Source organism: Pyrus communis, chromosome 1 (assembly GCF_041283825.1).
Source record: "Pyrus communis isolate YQ-2024b chromosome 1, ASM4128382v1, whole genome shotgun sequence".
In the NCBI taxonomy this organism is placed as follows: Eukaryota; Viridiplantae; Streptophyta; class Magnoliopsida; order Rosales; family Rosaceae; genus Pyrus; species Pyrus communis.
Window position 1 is genome coordinate 2305464 of NC_142565.1, and position 14853 is coordinate 2320316.

Sequence of the window (14853 nt, forward strand, 5' to 3'; positions counted from 1 at the left end):
TTTTTCTTGTAAAATCTGCGTCTAAGAGTAAGAGGAGGATTCTCTACCCTCCTATTCTCATTCCCTTTCATCATCTTTTCTCACACATTATTTTTTGTCTTATTATCTCTATAAAAAATTAATATAAGATATTGACGTGACTTAACCGTGACTGTTCAAATAGGAGGGCATGGAAAGGTAGAAAGATTAGGAGGGTAGAGAATCCTCCTCCCTAAGAATAACCCCAAATCTCAGACTCCTTGAAAACTCTAAAATTCCAAATTGAACCGAAAGATGGAATGAAACTTTGAGGGGAAGAGTAATTGGGTTTGCGAAGGAATTTGAGAATTTTTAGGTGATGGGGTGAGGATGGACCAATGGAGGAAGAAGGAAGTGATGGGGAGGTAATAAATAGAGGAAGGAAGGGCGAAGGTGCAGATGAGATCTCAACTCTGCATCAAGTCTATTCTCTGCATAACCATTGAAGTCGAAGAGATGCAAAATTTCTTTGCTTTACCTTCACTCCACCTTCATATATATGGCTGTAAAAAATCCAAGTTTTGCAGAAAATCCTTGAGGTTGAGTCAATGGAATCAACGAAGAAATATGGGTAAGTTTGTCATTTAGTCATTCGTTCTATTCCATCATGTGCGTATCAAATGCGGAACAGAACAATTGTCCATTTCATCCTATGCGTATCAAACGTAGCATGGAACCTCTATTCCGTTTTGTTCCGTCTCATCCCGTTCTGTTTTGTTCCATCCCGTCTTCGTACCAAACACTACCCTATATATCAATGGGAGTTTTAACAAAAATTCCGCGGTACTATTCACTCTAACGAAAAACCATATTTTACACTCAAAAATCAATTCTGGTACTATTCATTTTACCCTTTATTTTGTCTTTATCATTAAAACTCAAAGTTTTCAAATCATTTTCATTAGTTTTCCTTGTATCAATCTCATACTTTTAAACAAAAATAAATACTTGGGGCAAATTCACAAAAATACATGCAATTTAGTAATGCCATGCAATAAACGCACTACATGGATGTTATGCATTAGCTTTATTAATTCAGGAAAACTCATAAAAGATTATATTAAGGAGGCTCTTTCAAAAGTGAAACGTTTCGTGACATCTATGTCACTTCATGTTTTTGAAAAAATATTTATATTGGCACGGGAATGAACGTTAAGTTGACAGAGAGTCTATAAAAAAATCTAGTAATGTTATTCTTATCATGTTTTTATACCACATTTATATACCACCTTATGTGGCATTTAATGTGAACATCCACATAATTTAAATTAATCAGAATTTAATTTAAATTAAAAACCATTTAATAAACCAATAATTAAAAAAAAAAGGGTGATTGTGGCATATGAGGAGTCTTCTCCTTCCTTCCCCATTCAATCCTGCTTTTTCTCCCGTTTATTCTTCCACGCCAGTTCGTTTATGACATTTTTTTTTTCAGCCGCCTCGCCATTGATGGAAGCAGACGAAGTAATGGAACATGCATTAGTGTAGTTTGTCATGGCGCGGAAGATCTCAGGCAAGCAAGTTTTGAGACTCCCAAGTGACTTATCCCTCACCTGGATACAGTGTCTTTGGTGAGCTTCGCATTCCTCTTCCATTCTCTTCTTCAAGCTCTCAGCAATGAATTTCTTCTCTGAGACCAGGTCCTTGGGAATTGCATCTTCACCTCTCTCCTAATCCATTTCAGCGTGCCTCTGCACATACTTTTCGTACCAGTGTTCAAAGGCCTATCTTTTACACAGAAACTCCTTCCATGTCTCCTCAAACTTCTCTTTTAACTTCATCTCTTCCTCCTGATGAAGTATGATGGTCTTTATCATAGCCGCAAAGGATGATATTGCAGATTTTGCGAATGGTTTATTAAATAGTTTTTAATTCCAACTTTTTTTTTTTTTTTTTAATTATTGGTTTATTAAATGGTTTTTATTTTAATTTAAATGATATGACTATCCACATCAGATGTCACGTAAGGTGGTATATAAATGTGGTATAAAAACATGGTAAGAATAACATTACTGTAAAACTAATATATAGATGCATGAATATAATGTTAGAAGAAAATATAATCTCACTTTGAAAGAATCTCCTTAATATTTCTTGGGATCATACATAGCTTCATGAATATAATGTTAGAAAACTAATTTCACACAACCTTAACAATGACAAAATGGCACTTTAATTTTGAGCTTAAATTTTTCTAGGAACAATCTCTATAAATTTTATGAAATAAATATTCAATTAATTGAATTTTCAACAATTTCTAACCCGACGTGAGTGACTTCCTCCTCCCCAGAAAAACCTGATTAATTTAAATAGTTTTTAATTTAAATTAAATTCTGATTAATTTAAATGATATGACTATCCACATCATAATGAATATAATGTTAAAAAACTAATTTCACACAACCTTAACAATAACAAAATGGCACTTTAATTTTGAGCTAAAATTTTTCTAGGAACAATCTCTATAAATTTTATGAAATAAATATTCAATTAATTGAATTTTCAACAATTTCTAACCCAACGTGAGTGACTTCCTCCTCCCCAGAAAAACCTGCAAAACCCCATCTGATCCACCCGCCACCAGCGTGCACTGCTCCTCACCAACTTGTCGCCAGCACACGCTACTCACAAACGCGCCTTCCTCGTCACCGCACCCACCACTACTGCCACCGGCAGCCACCGCCCCAAACTCGTGGACCCAAATGGGCTCGCCCCACCTCTTATCGTACACGAAAAGCCGGTTATTTTCCGACCCGCATCCAATTAGCCCTCCGTTTCTCCACACCGATAACCCAACAAAGCTCCGACTGTTCGCGTGCCCCTTGTACGTCTCAATCGCCCGCGAATCCTCCGTGTCCCACAGCTTCAAACACCCGTCCGTTCCAGCTGTCACCACCGTACGGCTGTCGAGAAACCGCACGTACGTCACGGTTTTCCTGTGTCCGTGGAAGACCATAACCGGGCCCGCCATTTTCCGAACATCGTAGGCGTAGGCCTTCCGGTCCGCGCATCCAACGGCCAGAAGCGCGCCACCGAACGGATCAAACTCCACGCAGCAGACCGGACTTCGCGCGTCACTGGGCTGTACACTCGCCACGCAATCCCCGCCCTCGCAGCGAGGGTCCCACATCTGTAGTGTCCCATCGTCGGAGCCAGACGCTCCGAGAACCGGATCAGAATGCGAATAATCCACGCTCCAGACTCTGCGCCCGCCGTGCTCGTCGCGCTCGAAGATGGGCAGTTTTGTTTTGAGGTCGTATTCCGTGACGACGCCGTCGTAGTCGCCGGAGGCCATGACCCGGCCGTCGGATCCGGGGCGCCAGCGGAGGCTGCTGAGCTTGGCGGGAGTGCAAATGGTGTAGTCGCATGCATCTACGTGGTCTATCAAATCCGCCATAGTATCACTTGAACTTCCACAACTTTGATTATCGTAATTGGGCAATAGAGATTTCAGGCTGTACACTCTGATTTTTCTGGCGATTCCGCCGGTGGCTAAGATGGTGTTTGATGGGTCGAACTCGATTACACCGAGGGTGTTGGATGCGGCGCCGCGGCAGTCGTTGGAGGACACAACCGTCGAGAGACTGAAATCCCATTCACAATTGTTGAACTCTGATCTTTTTTCTACTTCTTGTTGTACTAATTTACCTTCCTCTGTGCTTTCTCTTTCTTCTGAAATTCTTGGTTGGTCTGGGAAATGGAATCCTGAGGAGAAGTTTTTCATTTCCCATTCATATCAAGTGGAGTGGTGGTGAGGAAGCGTAATTTTAGGCTGCCATAAACCATATACTAGTATTGAAGAGGGATGTGGATAAGTCCTTCAGATAGCTACGTAAGTAGATAGGGAAGGTAGCAAGCTAGCTATTCTATATAATCTCACTTTTCTTCCTTCTTCTTGTTGTCAACTGGTTGATAAAGTTTCCAAAGCCCAAACATATTCATTACAAATATTATCAATATTGTATCAACTTAACCACCTATTATTAAGTGTTTGGTTTATCATAAAAGACCTCGGTGATATTAAGGGTGAAACTTTTATATATTAATTGCATATTATTTGTAATATATGACCGATGTGGGATCCTATATGTTCTCCAACATGCTCTCTCACGAGTGGCTCCAGACAAGGTCACAAGGGAAACCATTTCTCACATCAAGAACCGATCAAGTTATTATACCGGTACTAACGCCAATCTTTTTTAGAGCTCGGTCGGTATTCAATCTCTAGAGCCAACGTCAATATTTTTTAAAACTTGGTCGATATTCAGTCTCTAGAGCCAACACCAATCATATATATGTTAATTGTAAACTATTTTATGGATCTTATATATTCTCCAACACTTGTTTCATATAATCAATTCTTCATGTCTGCCATTCAATTTCCCAACTAACTGTATTGTGTGTGTCTACACATATATACACACACGTACGCCAATATCTCTTATTATCATTCCAATGTTGAATTGGAGAAGTGCGTGTTAATTTTTTTGAAAATTAGTCATAATTAAAAAATTAAAAAATAAACGATTCAGGCGTTGAACTTCGATATGGTATGGACCCCTCAACTAATTCTAAAGCCTCTTTGCACTTATATAGAAATTGACCCTCCAATTAATGCATGCAGGTGATATGTTAGTAGATGGGATATTTATGCAGTCCCATGCAAGGAGAATTTTTTAGTTGTGATGAGAACACATGTGGTACATCATATATTTTTATGTAAGTGGTTGGAAATTTTATTTTTCAAGTTATTAAATTTTTAACACACCCCACCATTTATATAACGACACATGATGTACTATCCCGTATGACGATCACATTGAAAAATCTCTCATGCATTGTGTTCTATCCCACTGCACAAAACTGGCCAATAGTAAACTTCCAACTCATGATCATGAAACAGATATTCTGTGAAATGACATCATATATAGATTTTGAAACCACCGTCAAATCATTGCATATATTTCATAGATTTATCTTGTCATTTAGATTTTTTTTTTTTTTTTTTTTTTTCCGCTAGAGTCATGTGCAGTTACATGTAAATCATACATTTCTTTTTTGGTCGATCTTGTAAATCATGCATGTACATATACAACTGAAAGAAATGGGGTTTTATGGTATGTAGTCTAATATTTTAGTAGATAGAGTGTTGAATTTCTACGCATACATTCTGAGTTTGAAACTTCATCTTTCTAAAATAATGTAATAGTTTCGAACCATCTCCTATCTTATTAATAAGACTAAATTTTAAATAAAAAGGGGGTTTTATGGAATTTCCAAAATAGAAACCAATAATTATTCACACTTATACTACTTTTAGGAATTAATTTTTATTGATTTTACAAGAGATGAGTAGTAGGAGTGGGGGTGTATATTTAACGCATATGAATGAAAATATAGAATAAAATTGGTGGCGAAGGTGCAGATCAAGAGAAGGTGGAGGCCAGAGGGTCTTTGGATTGGAGGGATTGTTGGACATTTTTGTGCCTCAATTTTACGTATGGGAGAAAGTGGACAGAGTCTCTTTGTCCTCTCAGCATTACGTGGTCTAAGGAATGCCTTTTATCCTCATCCCCTTCAATTCCTTTCCCCCCTCGTGCTTTGCCAACACTTTCTCAACCTCACTTAAGCTCAAAAACAAGTACGAAAATGCGTGAGAGAGAGAGAGATCTAAATTGATTTTATTATCAAAAGTAGTTTTGGAAAATGAATCCCATTAAAGTTTTGTATCAGAAAAAGACTTGCATCTGTCACCTAACAACTAGTTGTCTGATCATTTAATAAGGACACATTATCACTATTGTATCCATCACGTAACAACTAGTTTGTATGACTATTTAATATCAACACGTTAACACTATTAACATATGATTCCCTTCATATTACTGATATTATTGTTCGATGCTTCGAACACATTGTTTCCCTTCTTATGATGTGGTATCATGTTATTAATTGGTCGGCCTAACTAAGGGTCAAGATCAGAAGATGATTAAGTATGTTTTTTATTCGTATATACAAACAATATTAAGATAAGGGAAATTGTACTTGAGATATATGGTGTACGAGAGTGAATGCTCGTTACTTACTAATCTACAAATAATCCCCTTGCATTCCGTTTTAATTTGGGTTCGTTTGCCACGCACTTGAAGTGTTGGTGCTTGGGCATACCGCATATATAGAGAAAAAAAAAAAAGGGCAGGACTGGGAATATGAAATCGGCCTGGGAAGGTAGGTTTTGGGGTGGTTAGGTTCGCGGGGGTTGTGGCCTGATTTGGACAATAGTTGGGGGTGTCAGGGTGTGGCATGAATCCGGTGGGGAGGAGAGATGGATAGGTGAATGTTGGTGGTTTGGGGAGGTGGCCAAGGGCGGGTAGTGAGGAAGAGAGCAAGATAAAGGTGTAGATAAATAGATTTCGAGTAATAGAGATTAGGGCTAAAAACAGATGTGTGAATAACATTATCCATTCTTTATATATTTTAGCGGTTATATGCTTCGTTTAGAAGTGGTTTTTTTTTTTTTTTTTTTTTTTTTTTTTTTTTTTTTTTGTACATCAATATTTTTACACTAAGGGGAGAGAGAGTTCGGCAAAACCACACAATGGGCAGCCAATTTGGTATCAAATTCGCCATCACGAGATTCAAATCTAAGATCTCTCACTTTCAAGTAAAGAGGAATAGAAGTGCTTTTAAAATCACTAAAAGCACTAAAAATCTTTTGGAACTAATTTTTAGTAGAAATGCAAATGAATTATGGAAAAACGTTGCTTCTTGCAAAAAGCACTTCAAGTGCTGTTGGAACCCAAAAATAATTTCACCAAATGAACTTTCAGTTATTTTAAAAACATTTCCAAGCAAAACTATATATTGGAGGAAGCAAATGAGGCATTGGGTATGAAATGCGTGTAAACTGTTGTCTTTTCTCTCGAAATGTAAGTTTTTCATTTTCCATTAGTTAATAGTTCCTTTGAATGGTACAGGTATCTCACCCTTTATGTAATCGAAACATGATTTCTGCTCGTCTAGATGCTGTTTTTGAGATTGCAGAATCTATGGGGTCTTCCAAAGCTCCTCGGAATATTGAACAGCAAGATGCGGAAGATTCTTTTGTAACAAGTTTGAACCCAGAGTTGACTTATTTACTTTCTTCAGTTTTGACGACTTTTGGGACGATCACCCGATATTCAACGTGGGATAACAAGGATCTTTCATCGGACTGCCACTCCACCTGAGGTGATGCCGACTTCTTCTCCAACCTACAATTTGAATGGCTGTACGTTTGTAAATCATTAATTTTATATCGTCTGGGTCAAATTTGGTTGCATTTGGGGCCTGGTGCACCTATGTAGTTTGCCTTACCTAGCTTGTTCAGTTTCTCATCAAGTGGTGTGCTCAGTTCATACAAACTATTTTATATGCTGGACAACAACTTCAACAACTTCAAATTGTAGAAGAGGGAAGCACAGAAAATTTGCGAGGAGATATAGTACGCTCTGAGCTGTTGAGGAAGTTGATATTGTCTGCTTCGTCATCCACTGTAGTTGGAAAAGCTGCAAAATTGTTATCTGCGCTCAACAAGGAAGCAGCTGACAGACAGGATCTATTAAACTTATCATCTCTGGTGGCCAATTTCCCGAGGTTTGTACTATGAGTTTCGCATTCTGAATTTGACATCTCTTTTTTATTCTAATTCTAGATTGTCAAATTATTTTATTTGGTTGCTAAAGCAAGGAAGGAGGTTCAATTGGCAAATGAGAAATTGGACTCTCTCTTCAGTTTGTACCGGAAACAGCTTGTAACGCGCAAGTGGAATTCCTGAGCGTGTCTGGAACAAGACACTTGATAGAGGTACCGAGTTAAAGTTCAGGTTGGAGGCAGTAGTAAGGAGCCGGGAAAGAAATAGGCATGACAAAAAGTGGTTGCTGAAATCACTGGCAACAGACCAAAAAAGCAACAAGAGCAAGATGCAATGCTGGAATCTCCCGAGCGCCTTCCTGCAGGATGGAGCTTGATTTTGGAGGAGATAGAGATGGTTCCGAGAAATTCTTTATGAATTTGAAAACCGCATTGTTTGATGACACAGTGACCCCGTGTTTGGATCCGATTTTACACTATCTGCCTGTGCAATCAAGGTCGTTGAGTGAGTATAGCTTCACACCGTCAGATGAAAAGTGGAGATAATTCATTTTGTTATTATTAGAGGATAATGTTATGGTGTTTTATCATAATTATCTTTTAATAATAGTTTATTATGAAAGATGTGATATGTATTTCCAACTGGAAACGTGACAACACAATTGAAGTTGATCTGGGTGTTTTGGCATGTGAAAATGTGGGTGGCGTCAGGTGGTTCAAATTGATTGTTGCCTATTTAGAGTATGGTAGGGATCAGGATGCATGCATGGGTAAAGATTATGAAGAAGCCTAGATAGGGTTGGATTTTGGTGGTGATGTGATAACCCTAGGTTATGATGATGACACAAGAAACCTACGTAGACTAGGCTTTTTGCATGGTGATGGAAGTAAAGGTTTCTGCTTGAGGTTTTTATTCAAACTAGGCTTTTTGCATGGTGATGGAAGTAAAGGTTTCTGCTTGAGGTTTTTATTCAAACTAGGCTTTTTGCATGGTGATGAAAGTAAAGGTTTCTGCTTGAGGTTTTTATTTTTAATAAGATCAGAAGCCTAGGTGGAATAGGGTTCTGATTGTGGTGTGATAAAGCCTAGATAGGCTTTATTTTAGAAGTCACGAAATTTGAAGGCCACGGATCAGATTTCAGCAAGTTAGAGTTGCAGTCAGACTCTACACAATTATCTAGACGTGCCAAGCAAGTACATCAATCTTATAAATACAAATGCCGTGGCAACGTAAAAAGGACCTCCAATTCAACACACAACTGTCATGCGCAAACTTCTCAAATATCTTGAGATTTTTTTTTTTTTTTCCGCCAACACACCTTCAGTTTGGATAAACAACACTGTTGCCATAGAATAAGCCGTTTCCGAAGCACATTCAGTTTGGATAAACAACACTGCGTCGAGGCCGACTGGTTATTTATCTAAGTCTCGGTCGAGAAGGATTTTCGAATCCTTATTGGCAGAGGTCATCTCATTAGCCTTTTTGGCGAAGTGAGGTGTTACCAGGTTACTACATTCGGTACCCTGAGAGGCGAATTTGATATTGAACTTTGCAGAACTAGCAACCTTGTCTTCAAGCTCTAAAACCCGAAGGCCAAGACATGTTCCTTCCTCGGCCGCAATCGCAAGATCAAGAAGTTAGCAACACGCTCAACGCAACATCAACAAATTTTACTCCTCGGCCGACGAGTTGGCACACCCTGCATCAACCGAAGGACGTAGTTAGCTCATTAGTTACTCGGCATGCGTGCCACGTAGACTTTGTAATTCTTAGAGTCAACACCCCGTAACATTCTCGTCTGTTTCGCAGATAAATAGCCTTTCCCGTAAGTGATATGGCATGTATACAGCAACAGCAAGCGATCAGAGACGAATTTAGAAGGACGAAATTCATCAGTTTTGTAGATGGTATTTTTATGAGTGAAGAGTTTTGTATTCCCGGTCTCCATCTTTCTCCGTTTGTAATTTTATTTTGCACTTCTCACAAATGTATTTTTCTTTTTAAATATAGAAAATTTGTAGAGCTAAATAAAGAAAATCCAAATTGGATCCAAAGAAGAGAAGAAAAAAAAAACGCCTGAACCAACTATTGTCATAAATTCCATCATAAAAAAATCTTAGGTCATAAATAATAATCAGACCAAAAATGAAGTTAATTAGTGGAGTAATGCTAAGAATATTAAATTTTAGAAACTAAATAATATAGAAGTTAATGATTGAATTATTACTCAAATGCTAATAAACGTGTTCATTTTCTATTGATAACACATCGTTTAATTTGTAAATTTAATTTACAAATTTAATTCCGATTAAATGGTAATGACGTTTAAATATAAAAACCGTAATTAATAATCAAACGTACAACGACGTTGGCGTTGGAACGAGGCTAAGTATTCTGAGTTTGACTTGAACTCCTGCAGGTTGCGGTCTCTGCCGGCTGAGTCATACGAATGAGGATATTATCTGAATTCTTTTTGTGAGAATTTTGGAAAATCTTTCATTTGCATTCGTTTATTATATATATCGTACAATCAGTTTTTATTAAATACTGTTTATATTTAAATTTAAATAAAAAAAATCTCACGATATATGATTAACGAATACGATTTGAGAATTCTTAAGATTCTCGAGACATAGACACAGAGCTCAGGAGATGAGCACGTGCCCAGAAAAGAAAGTAGATAGATTATAGATAGACAGACAGTTAGTTGTGTTCCGTCACTCTAGTAGGTAGGGCGGGAGAGGGGTAGCTGTAAAGTTAACAGGCCTGTTTTGGTAATTTGGACCGCAAAGAATCCGGCTTTCTTTTTTCGGAAATAATTAGAATTTAGAAACAACATTAGCACACAAAAAAATAAAAAGAGAAACATTTTTTCTGACAATTATTTGCAGGCGTGGCCACCCAACACACCCCCACCAACACCCACCGAGACCAGATGACTGATAAACCCTCCTCAAGAACCAGAACTCTAATGTAATCTCTCTCCTCTCCCTCTTCTCTCTCTCTCTCTCTCTCTCTGCATGTATCATCATATCATCTGCTGGTTGTTTTTTTGTTTCTGTGTGAGCTGTGAAGTGAATGGATTGAGATATGGATAGATCTGGTTGGTGCAATTAAGCATCAAAATTCTGGTCAAAATTGGATTTTTCAGCAGCCATGAATCCAAATTGTTCGAATTTGTAATTGGATATGGAAACTTCGAGATCTAGTAGTAAAGAAGGTTTGATCTCTTGATTTTGGTCATGGAAATTTTGTTTTCTGTATTAGATTATTAATTCAGCTGCAAATTGGATAAATGCGCCATTGAAATTAGCATTTCTGTGTTTTTTTTGGTAAAAAATAACTGGTCTTTGGCTAATTGTTTGTTGTTATTATTATTTATTTATTTATTTATTTTCAGAAAAACAGGATTATTAAATCAATCGAAACCTAGTATTTCTGATTAATCCCCAGTCAGCCAACAAATATGTGTTCTTCAGTTTGCAATCTGCATGATGCTGTAAAGTATGTGTGCTCTGTTATATCTGTCATTTCATCCTTTGCTCTTTCGTTTCGACAGTTATCTGTGTCTAACTTTGCCATTTGTGACTGAGACTCCGATACAAGTCCTCAAAGCGACTGTTTAATTCGAGCGTTATTTTCTTTAGAAATCGCAGGCCTTGAATTGTAAATGTCCGGCTGCCGTTTGTTTTGGTGAATTGTAGATTTGGAGTACTGATTTCGTTTGCGTGTTTATGTAGCAATTGTGATGGAGTAAGGCTGTTTGGAGGTGGTTGGGAAGCTGGTGAAATGGAAGACGGTGGCTTCCCTGTGAGAAAATGGGAGGACCTGAATATTGACATACTGGTGAGGATTTTTCAGTCTTTCGACATCTTTGAGTTAACGTCGGGCATTGCTCACGTTTGTAGTGCGTGGCGCTTGGCTTGCTGTGATCCTCTGCTGTGGAAAAAGCTTGATTTGTCGATGTTGAAATCGAATTTCATCAAAATACCATTGGAGCCTTATGTCTATGTGGATGGCCGGTCCGATAAGACATTGACTCGTATTTTGAAGACTTCATTGAGTCTCAGCAAGGGAAACATAATGACATTGGTTTTCCATTTCAACTTATTTGTGAGCGATGATCAGTTGACGTATACTGCTGAAAGGTAACTCATTAAACTTGCATCTCAATGTTTATTTTACCTTTTCCAATTATGATTGTAGTTTAGAACTTTAATCCCACCTTCCGTTAATGTTTGCATATCTGCGTTTACATTCCATAGCTATAGAAGTAATCTCGTGTGTCGCGTATAAAAGCGTTAATTCATTTAACATTTACAATTTACCATATACTATATTTCATTTGGAAGCGTTTATTAACTCACTTTTTCCGCAAAACAATTCTTTCTAATTCAAAAGATATGTTAGCAAACTCTATATCTTTTACGTTATAGGTTCCATCTCCGCAATTAAAACTTTGTTCGAATTTAGTTCACTTCAGGACATATGCATCGATTGAAAACTTTATTGTAATTAGCACAAATAATATTAAATTTTGGGTATTGGAGTTCTGGCTTCCTTTCTTGTTCTTCAGATAGTATGCTTTTGTAGTGCAAGCTGTGATTTATGAGTGATTCACCCGAAAGTTTATATGCTAGCGTAATGTCAAATGTTGGAAGTGGGAATATGAGGTGGTTTCTTTTAATCACAGGTGCCCACAGCTGAAGCGACTGGTTATGCCGGCTTGGAACAGAATAAAAAAGACTGGAATCTGCAAGGCCATTCGCTGCTGGAAAGAGCTTGAATCGCTAACAATGCCTAGCATAGCGAATCCCCCGTACCTCTTGGAAGAGATAAAAAGGAACTGCAAAAATTTCAGTGAACTGAAGATCATGGGTCCTTGTGATATTTTCTTTGCTTCAACACTAGTTGAACATCTTCCAAAACTGAAGGTGCTAAGCCTCCGGTGCTCGACGCTCTTAAAGGATGTTTTGATCATGATCTTGGATCGCCTAGAACACCTAGAAGTTCTCAACATCTCACACTGCCTTCTAATCGAAACCCCTCCGCCTCCTGCAACTAGGAGACTTGTCAGACAACTCGATCCGCTTATTCTCGAGAAGGCCTCTCGGTTGCAAAGATTTTTAACATGCATGCAGGACTCTTGCGTGATGTGCCAAAGGACCAAAAACGACGAGGGAATCATGAGGTGGTATAAGTACGAAGAAGGGCTATGGAAAGAAGATGAGGTGAGCTCCCTAGCTTGCTGATTACAGCAAGAGAATGTGACTGTAACTTTTTGTGTGGATTAGAAACTATAGCTGGCTTTTGTAATCTTTGATGACTGTATTGCCTTGTGAACGAATAAAACTCCGTCTCCTTTTCATCGACACATTAGACTACCTGATGAGAGGTTTTCTTTTCGTTCTAATTAATGTGTTAATACTGTACATAATGTGATTACTGTAATTAATACTTTACATAAGACTACCTGATGAAGAGGTTTTCTCTCCGACTCTTTTCTATCTCTATTTGGGACGACTTGGTTCCAATTTTGGGCAACCAAGGGCCGGAAAATGACGGTGTGGGCGTGGCGGGTCGGCAATCTGAGCCAGCACCCATCGGAGAATGCAGAGAGTTGAAGGATCCGGATGGAAGGAATCCGGAGAGAATCTGGACCCATACAACTCCAGTATTGTATGCTGTAATTTCTTGCTTCCAAAACCGAGGATTCACATTATATTACTTTTTTTCTTTCCTTCTAATTCACATTAACAATTTAATCGTCTGATTAATAAAAACTTTTAAGACGTAAGCTTGGCTTGATATGATCAAGAAACGAAGAAGATTTCTTGAAGAAACAATGGAATGCGATGACTCGCCTATGACTATGGGAAGATGGGAAGACCTCAATGCTGACATATTGTTGAAGATTTTTGAGTGCTTTGCCAACATCTCTGATTCATCTTCCGCCATCAGAAAGGTTAGCGGTAGCGCCGTTTGCAAGGAGTGGCGTTCGACGCTGTGTGATCCTCGGCTTTGGAACAAGCTTGATTTTTCGACGATGAAATCGCATTTCATCAAAACCCCAGATAAACCTTAGGTTTATGTTTGCAGCCGGTCCGAGATGACACCGACTCGTGTTTTGAAGATTTCTCTGAGTCTCAGCAAGATTTATAACATGCATGCACATGCGGGACAACAACTCGTCGTGCATCATGTGCATGAGGAACAGAAACGACCACGGGTTCATGAGGTGGCGGTACGCATGAAGAAGGGTTAGTGGCTGGAGCCAGAGTTGTGGTCCTAACACGCTCTCCTTATCTTATAAAACTTCAGGATATCGTGCTTCAACCAATTTTTGTTTGGATCTGAAATGGTACCTTCCTCGTTATCATCATATAGAATATTGTCGAGTATGAATATGATGGATTTCTAATTAATCAGCGACGGAGCTACTTGAGGACTAGGAGACACCGCGGCCTATCCTGAAACTCGTTCACTTTTAATTTCTATTTGTGTGTTTTTAGTTGAATACTGTGTATTCTTTGACTTATGCTAAATTCAGAATATACAAAAATATCATAGACCAAACTTGATGCTTTCAATTTTCGCGTGATTAGGCTGCAGGCTGCAGCTGTACATTAATAATTTTGGTCCATCTTCTCTATCTTCGTTTTCTATTTTTCTACTTTTAATATTGAAGAGTTAATTATAACTTTTTTTTTATTTTTATACAAGTGATATTAATTGAGAGAAATATTTTTTGTTATTTTGAGTTTAAATGTGATAATGGTATCACTTTTTATTTTTTTTAAATTCGATTTTCCGCTTCATTTTATTTTTAATTGAATTGATATATACTTTTGTATCTCTGTGAATTATCCATGTGACACTTCCATCTACTAGGTTGACAAAAAGAATTCTAAATACGAATTTTTACACCATTTACCAATTTGTTATTCAAGTCGTCAATTTAACATTTATATTTTGGACGTACCATTCACTTGGTTAATTTCTCTTGCGTGAATGTGAATCAATAGACAGCATAATGAACAAAAAAAAAGTAAGAACTTTATATGGAGGTAAATTAGAATTTAGAAGTAAGTTACTAAAAAAAACAAATTAAAATAAGAGTAAATTGTAGCAATGGTCCTTTAACTTTAATTAAATTAGAGCAATGGTCCCTTAACTATAAATTCATTACCATTGATCCCTCA

General features: G+C 37.8%; 2 protein-coding genes and 1 long non-coding RNA gene across 6 annotated transcripts; 2 read left to right on the forward strand and 1 right to left on the reverse strand.

Moving 5' to 3' along the window:
• Nucleotides 1-1331: 1331 nt before the first annotated feature.
• Nucleotides 1332-3870, reverse strand: LOC137721487 (WD repeat-containing protein RUP2). Of its 2 annotated transcripts, XM_088692038.1 has the most exons (2): nt 2536-3870; nt 1332-1808 (listed from the first exon to the last, which is right to left on the reverse strand). In XM_088692038.1, exons 1-2 carry the CDS (start codon nt 3740-3742, stop codon nt 1777-1779), a joined length of 1239 nt encoding a protein of 412 aa, XP_088548164.1. In that variant the 5' UTR covers nt 3743-3870; the 3' UTR covers nt 1332-1776. The 2 variants fall into 2 exon arrangements, with proteins under 2 accessions (XP_088548164.1, XP_068316686.2); XM_068460585.2 differs by lacking the exon at nt 1332-1808 and having other exon boundaries at nt 2084-3868.
• A 2217-nt stretch (nt 3871-6087) lies between these two features.
• On the forward strand, nt 6088-8590 carry LOC148698950 (uncharacterized). Its single transcript, XR_015961287.1, has 3 exons — nt 6088-6947; nt 7042-7653; nt 7743-8590. It is a non-coding gene; the product is annotated as an uncharacterized LOC148698950 (long non-coding RNA).
• A 1788-nt stretch (nt 8591-10378) lies between these two features.
• LOC137720728 (RNI-like superfamily protein) lies at nt 10379-13064 on the forward strand. Of its 3 annotated transcripts, XM_068459839.2 has the most exons (4): nt 10500-10624; nt 11052-11155; nt 11392-11799; nt 12345-13064. In XM_068459839.2, exons 2-4 carry the CDS (start codon nt 11118-11120, stop codon nt 12901-12903), a joined length of 1005 nt encoding a protein of 334 aa, XP_068315940.2. In that variant the 5' UTR covers nt 10500-10624; nt 11052-11117; the 3' UTR covers nt 12904-13064. The 3 variants fall into 3 exon arrangements, with proteins under 3 accessions (XP_068315939.1, XP_068315940.2, XP_068315941.1); XM_068459838.2 differs by lacking the exon at nt 11052-11155 and having other exon boundaries at nt 10379-10624; XM_068459840.2 differs by lacking the exon at nt 11052-11155 and having other exon boundaries at nt 10541-10871.
• Nucleotides 13065-14853: the final 1789 nt, after the last annotated feature.